A 7,753-nucleotide genomic window follows, 5' to 3' on the forward strand; every position below is an offset into this window, starting at 1 on the left:
ATATATATATATATATATATATATATATATATATATACATATGTATTCAATGGGCTTCTTTCAATTTCCATCTACCAAATCCACTCACAAGGCTTTGGTCGGCCCAAGGTTATAGTAGAAATCATTTGCTCAAGGTGCCACTCAATGGGACTGAACATGGAACCGTGTGGTTGGGAAGCAAGCTTCTTACTGCACAGCCATCATAATTTTTATGTGCCATCATTTTCAACATCTCCCCCTTCACTACCATCACCTTCACTACCATCCTCAACAATAGTCACTCACATGACCACCACCACCATCTTCATCACATCTTTCCTCAAAAATTCAGGCACCACCACCATGCACCCACCCTCTTCTACCACCACTACCACCAACACCACCACCACCCCTACATCCACCCTCCTCTACCACCGTTTGTCAATCATACTGTGTATACATTGTTCAGTGCCAAGCTTAGCTCCAGACAGATAATTTTTGTTAAATGCAATAATTACAATATAGATGATCAAACAGGTTTCCATGGCAACTACCTCACATGGAGGTGAGGTAAATGATACAAAAGTATTATTAATTATGTACAAGAAGTGGGAGATTAACAAGAGGTGTTCTTTGCATATTAAAACACAGAAATATAAAAAAAAAAAAATGCCGATAATGCTTTGAGTCTAAAATTATACTAAATTGTTGGCAAAATAGATAAAAGATCGTTACATAAATAGATAATGTTTCAATGACGTTTTGCCTTGGCATAAAGCCACTTATGTATTATGGAGAGATATGGTCGATTCAGTTGATTCCCAATGAAAGAAATACCAACAGTTACTTGTGTTTTTTGAGCTTGGAGAGATAAACGGTTTAGTTGGTCCTCGAAGGATTTGATCTCAGGATATAATGGGTCCTAAATACATATTAGTTTCAATTTTTAGCACAAGGCCAGCTAAGTTGATTACATTGACCCCAGTACACAACTGGTACTTATTTTGTCAGCCCTGAAACGATGAAAGGCAAAGTCAACCTCAGAAGGATTTGAACTCAGAACGTGAAGATGGACAAAATGCTGCTAAGCATTTCGCCTGCTGCTAACATTACTTAGTCATCAGGGATTGCAACCCAGAGAAAATAAGAATGATTGTTCTTAACATGAGCACAAGGTGAGAAATTTGTGAATGATGGGTTAGTCAAGCAATTTGATTGCAGTGGTTGACTAACACTTCATTTTATTGATTCCAGGACAATGAAAAGCAGCGTTGACACAAGCTCAATTTGAACACAGAATGCACAGAGTTAGAATGAACACTCTGAGCCATTCCTCACTTTTACCAGTTGTATACTGGAAGGATAAACGATAAAGTTGAACTCCTTCAGGATTTTATTTCAGAAATTTAGCAGGGGACCCTAAATACAGTGGCATGTAGACATCAGAATTGGTAAAGTTGGAAAGAATATCCTGTGGTCACTTGATGCATCTCATCCTTTCACATCATCATCATCATCATCATCATCGTTTTAACTTCTGCTTTGCTATGCAAGCATGGAAAAGTAGTTGTTAAAGTGAGTCCTTCAAAATTTGTTGAAGCAAATTTTCTACAGTCTGATGCCTTTCCTGTCACTAACCCTCACTCGTTTCCAAATGAGGTAATATTTCTTCCATGGCCAGGCATGTTTTTCATGCTAATGATGCTCATTTACGACCATCACATAATGTCAAGACAAGGGTACAAACAAACACACATGCACACACACATGCATACACAATGGACTTCTGATCACCATATCCACTGACAAGCCTTTGTTTGGCCTGGGGCTATACCAGAAAACACTTGCCCAAGGTGCCACATGGTGTGATTGAACTCAAGACCATATGGTTAGGAAGCAAGCTTCTGGACCATATAGTCATGCCTGTGTCACAGTCAATAAAACAAGTACAATGATTAATGCAAGGAGGTGCCCCAGTATGACCTCAGTCTAATAACTGAAGCGACAGAAAGAATAAAAGAAGGTTCAGAAATGTGGATTTTGTGTGCAACCCATGCAATCTTTCCTTTTTCCCATCTTTGTCTTCTTTAACATTTTGGTTCTCATTTCACTTTTTAGCCTTGATTTATATCAGCCGAGTGAAAAGGTTGTCCGTCGGATCGAACGTCCCAACTGGTTACTACAGTCAGGCCAAGAAAACCGATCAGTTTGGATGATAGTCACACCAAAAGTTGTCGTAAGCTCAAATTTTCATCCAAATATTCAAAACTAATTCTTCTTATTTATTCTTCCTTATTTCCAGCAGCTTTTTTTTGTGATTCTTTTTGATTTCTCTTTACATTTTTGAGGTTGTTTTTGATATGAAAAGTGACAAAGTATCTTTTGTTGTTGTTGTTGTGAATTAGTTTTACTCTTATCTTTTCATTATGGCTGTTGTGAATTTGTTGTGGTATATTCTGTTGTTAATTTTGTTTCTACAGTTTTATATTTAAGAGATGAGGAATTATGTAAATAATGTACGTAATTCCTCATCTCTTAAATATAGAACTGTATTATCGAATTAGTACAGAGCTGACACAAGACTTCAGTGGAGACATATAGAGAAACTCCATCAAAAACTAGCTCGTCTTTCAAACCATCTAACTTTCCTGTGTCATCATCATGATCTTCATTTAATGTCCACTTTCCATGCTGGCATGGGTTGGACGGTTTGACTGAAGACTGGTGAGCCAGAAGGTTGCACCGGGCTCCAATCTGATCTGGCGAAGCTTCTACAGCTGGATGCCCTTCCTAATGCCAACCACTCCGAGAGTGTAGTGGGTGCTTTTACGTACTACTGGCACGAGGGCCAGTCAGGCAGTTCTTGCAATGACCACGCTCAAAAGGTGATTTTTACGTGCTACCTGCACGGGAGCCAGTCCAGCGGCACTGGCAATGACCACACTCGAATTTGGTATGGCTGACTGTATGTTGAAGTTGTTTTGATAATAGTACTTTTTAGCACTGGAGGCAGACACACACACACACACACACACACACACACACACACACACACATACACAGAAATATACAGACAGAGAGAAAGAGGGAACGAGAGAACGGGGAGAAAGAGGGACGTTATAATTTATTAATTGAACATGATTGGTATATATACACTTTACCCTCTCTTCAGACACATAAAGGGAAATACAAACAAAACCAGAAAAGGCAACAGGGGGAGAATATGGGAAACAATAATATCAAATAAATCAAATGAACGATGCCAAATAGGCAGGAAAACACAGCCAAAATGTCTCCTATGTATCCTTAGATACTTTTCAAGGAATTTTGTTGCAAACATTTGGCTAGATTCCCTTTTGCAGATAACTTCATCATTTCAGTATCAGAGATCCTAAAAGAAAGAAAAATGGTTCATAAGCTAAACTCTACTTTCTGATGGAACAACAGAAAATGTCTTTGAATTTTATATGTGTTTGTGTGTGAATTTTGTTGAGATTCTAAAATTATGAATATTGTTTTTAATTAGGAATTTTCCTCTCCTGAAGAGGTCAATAGTCTCCATTTTGTCTCTAATGTTAGTTTATTTGTATTTTTCATTTATTTAAATTCTGATACTTATTTTATCGATTCTTTTTGCCAAACCACTAAGTTATGTGGATGTAAACAAACCAACACTGGTTGTCAAGCAGTGGTGGGAGACAAACACACACACACATACACAACAGGTTTCTCTCAGTTTCCATCTACTCAATCCACTCGCAAGGCTTTGGTCAGCCTGAGGCTATAGTCAAACACACTTGCCCAAGGTGCCATGCAGTGAGACTGAACCTGGGACCCTGTGATTGGGAAGTAAACTCCTTACTGCAGAATAGCACAGTAAAAACTAAAGAACTAACTTTAAAACCAATTCTTTTTTGACTGTGACGTCATATTTTTACCCACAAAAGATCAAGACTCAAATTCATCAGCCATTTCTTTATTCTAATCTTTATCTTTGCAGGAAGAGGTTCGTCGTCATTTCAATTGTTCAACATTAGAAGGAGCTGAACTTGAGGACCAACTAATGAATGGCAAAACTTTGGCTGATGGTCTCATTGATGGTACAGCTTTTACTCATTGGGAGAAACGAGTATTTGAGGTATGTACATATTACTGGTATTTGTTCGCTTTTCTTACTCAGACTGATCTAGAATCTAGCAAACAAATGCTCTCTCCTAAAATAGAGAATAGAGTGCTCTTCTGTGTTACTGAGATAAGGGACTGTTAAGATTATTCCCTATGCTAGCTGGGGGTCTACTGAGGTTATTCTCCAGTGCAGAATAATTAACCTCTGAGAAAAAGGCAACGAGCTGGTAGAATCGTTAGTCTGCTGGACAAATGCTTAGTGGTATTTCATCTGTCTTTAGGTTCTGAGTTCAAATTCCGCTGAGGTTAACTTCACCTTGCATTCTTTTGGGGTCAGTAAAATAAGCACCAATCGAGTACTGGGGTCAATGTAATCACCTGCCCCCACCCTCTCCCCAAATTTCAAGCATTCTGTCTTTAATAGAAAGGATTATTATCTCCAACAAAGAAATGGTCTCCCAAAACTGATTTAAAGAATTAGTGTTTTGCAGTCATTCTTTTGTATTTCTTGTCATGGATTTGAATATTTTTTATTGAAACTGCTCTTGTTATTCAAAAACTTCATAAAAGATTAATTATTGTAATAACAAACATTAATTTCATTTCTTAATTAATTTTCTTAATGTTTTTCACTTTATTTCCAGAATGAAGCTATGACTGGCACCTACACCCAGAATCCTGTTATCTCTCGAATCACATTGGCATTAATGGAAGACACTGGGTAGGTTGTTGTCATTGTTGTTGTTGGTGGTGGTGGTGATGGTGTGGTGGTGGCGATGGTGGTGGTGTTTAGCTCCAGGTAACTGTTCTCTATTCTATATCACCAAAGCAGACATGATCAAAAGCATTCAAGCTGTGACCATATTATCATGAGAGGATTTGGCTGTTATGTTTAGCAGTTCATGCAACCTCATAGAGGCTCTCTTATTGGCTTTGTTTTGATTTGATAAGCATTATCATTATTTATATTAATTAAGATTGTGAGCTGGCAAACTCATTAGGCTGCAGGGCAAAATGCTTAGAAGCTTTTTTTCCAACTTTATTGTTCTGAGTTCAAATTCTACTGAAATCATCTTTGCCTTTCGTCATTTCGAGGTCGATAAAATAAGTACCAATTAGACACTGGGGGTTGATGTAATCGACTTGCCCTGCCTCCCCTGAAATTGCTGGCTTTGTGCCAAAATTTGAAACCATTATTAGTTTCAGATTGTGGAGATGACGTAGGTTCTTAACCCTTTCGTTACCAACCCGGCTGAAGCTGGCTCTAGCTCTGAGTACAAATGTCCTATTTTCATAAGTTCTGAATTAAAATCTTACACCAAACTTTAGTCACAATTTATGTTCCTAACACCAGCTTAATGATAATTAAGTTATTTTACTAAATTCTTTGTTATATTTAAAATTAATTGAAAGAAATACAGAGCATCTCAAAATAAATACAGCAACATAAGGGTTAAAGTAATTAACCATCTGTGTTAAAACTTAAGCTGCTAGAAATAGTAGCCAAATTTTCCTCAAAACATACCATACTCTATTTAAAACATATAGAACACATTGCATAATGTAGTTTTAGAAAAACTGTTTAGATAAAAAGCAGGATGGTCACAGCTGGAATGCTTTTTATCATAGGTCTTCTCAATAATCGCAGACATAATTAAATACTTTTAAGTACTTAATTCCATTAGTTATTATCACACTTGAACCAATTTGACTTTTCCTTTTCTGGCATAGAGGTGCAGTAATAAAATAACTACCAGTAATACACGAGGGTTTATACAATTGCAAATCCTTCCTTATTGTAATTAGCCTTTATTTTTGTTATAATGTATTTGTTATTCCAGTTGTCAGTTCTCCGCCTGTTTTTATTAAAGCTTGGTTGTTGTTGTTGATCGTTTCACAGTTGGTACCGAGTGAATTATGATAATGCCAAAGAATATGAATGGGGCAAAGACTTGGGATGTGACTTTGTCAAAACTAATTGCTATGAATGGATAAAGAATAAATCAGAAAGGTAACCAATTTTGAATTCTTTAATCTTTTCATGATTATATTTCTGAGAAAATAATGAACTAGAGCTACCAGTTAGATTAAAACTAAAAGTATTGAATGCCACAGATAGAAATAGCAAAGAATTGAAACACAAAAAGAGGTACTTTATTGAAGACCCTTGGTGAGGGATGCTGGAAGAAGGGCTGTGTAAGTTGTCTAAGACTGGTGAGATGAATGCAGTTAGTGTTCTTGGACATTTGTAAGGTGATAAATACAGGGAAGGCATGTGAAGAGAGAGAATTCTAGAGAGCCACCATTCTGGATATAGAAACTAATATGGAGTCCAATGGGAGGACTTAATATGGGGTGATGAAAAATGAATGAGTCAACCACCTCTTCATGGAACAAGAGCCACAGCTGAAAGGAAACAGCATGTCTGTGAGCCTGAGACTGGTCTGTGTTTATGAGTGGCTTCATGCCAATCAGTCAAGTGGCCTTTCTTGGGATGTGATCAAGAATGTGTGTAGGTTTGTGTGTGTGTGTGGAATTGCAACACCTTTCCAAATGCCTGAGTAATACTTCAAAGCAGGTCCCACTTGAAGTTTGTAGAGAATTTGTGGTTGAATGTGAGGATGAAGTATTTAGCATGGAACTTTCTATGATGCAGTTTCAGTGATATTGAAGATTTGTATTCACCAGATGTTGTGGGTAATGGTGGAGGCTTAGCACTTTTTAAAACGTTGAGGGTTCTTGTGGTGACATGGTTGTGATAATGTTTTCTTGATATGTATAGGCAGTGTGCCTCTGCTCTGTTTACAAAGACATGATTAGCATGACTTCATTGGAGGATATTTTTTAAGGTCTTTGTTCATGGAATCAGATTTACCATGAAGCATAGAGGTTGTACAGAGATGATGTTTAGATCCAAAATATTGGGGAAGATTGAAAAGGGGAATCATTGTGTAGAAGTGAGCGTTGGCTGGTGATGATGGTAAAATATAAGACACTGATATATGGGAAGAAGGACAAAACTGAATCTTGTGACACCAGAGTTGATAGCTTTGGGCAGTTGAGAAATCGGTTTATTAGCACTGGGATCCAGCACAATGCAAGACAAAGAATATTATATACCATCTCTTTCCATGCATGATTCTGTACCTTATTGACTTGACCATTTGCTGAGTTTCCTCTGAAGATGACCTCTTTAAAGCATAATGCAATTAACCAACAAGGGAACCCTCAACATGTTGCTCAGCCTGGTGAATAAAGTAACCCCTACTCATTTTAAATCATACAACACCATCTTAAAACAGTAAAAAAAACAGTGGATGTGTGTGCTCACATGCATGTGTGTGTATATATATATATATATATATATATATCTGGGCAGGGAACACTGACGGGGTCGGGGGCGTAGGAATACTTCTAGCGGAGAAATGGGTGGATAAGGTAATCGAGGTCGTTAGAGTAAGTGACAGAGTACTTAAGATCAGACTAGTGCTTCATCATAGATTAGCTACTGTCATCTCAGCCTATGCACCTCAACCTGGGCTACCAGATGGTCTGAAAGACCAATTCTATGACACCCTCTTGCAAACTACCTCGTCGACGAGTGACAGGGACCTTCTCTTTGTGGCTGGAGACTTCAACGGTCATGTCG

At 37.7% G+C, this 7,753-nt stretch overlaps 1 protein-coding gene across 1 annotated transcript in view; it reads left to right on the top strand.

Moving 5' to 3' along the window:
- The window catches only part of LOC106874911 (leishmanolysin-like peptidase), a 98,060-nt gene that overhangs the window by 71,767 nt on the left and 18,540 nt on the right, over positions 1 to 7,753 (top strand). The window contains exons 8-11 of the mRNA XM_052973828.1: positions 2,098 to 2,215; positions 3,980 to 4,117; positions 4,749 to 4,825; positions 6,005 to 6,115. Of these exons, the coding sequence (XP_052829788.1) occupies positions 2,098 to 2,215; positions 3,980 to 4,117; positions 4,749 to 4,825; positions 6,005 to 6,115 (444 nt within the window). The remainder of the gene's footprint in view (positions 1 to 2,097; positions 2,216 to 3,979; positions 4,118 to 4,748; positions 4,826 to 6,004; positions 6,116 to 7,753) is intronic.

The sequence above is a fragment of the Octopus bimaculoides genome, chromosome 17 (assembly GCF_001194135.2).
Source record: "Octopus bimaculoides isolate UCB-OBI-ISO-001 chromosome 17, ASM119413v2, whole genome shotgun sequence".
Classification (NCBI taxonomy): Eukaryota; Metazoa; Mollusca; class Cephalopoda; order Octopoda; family Octopodidae; genus Octopus; species Octopus bimaculoides.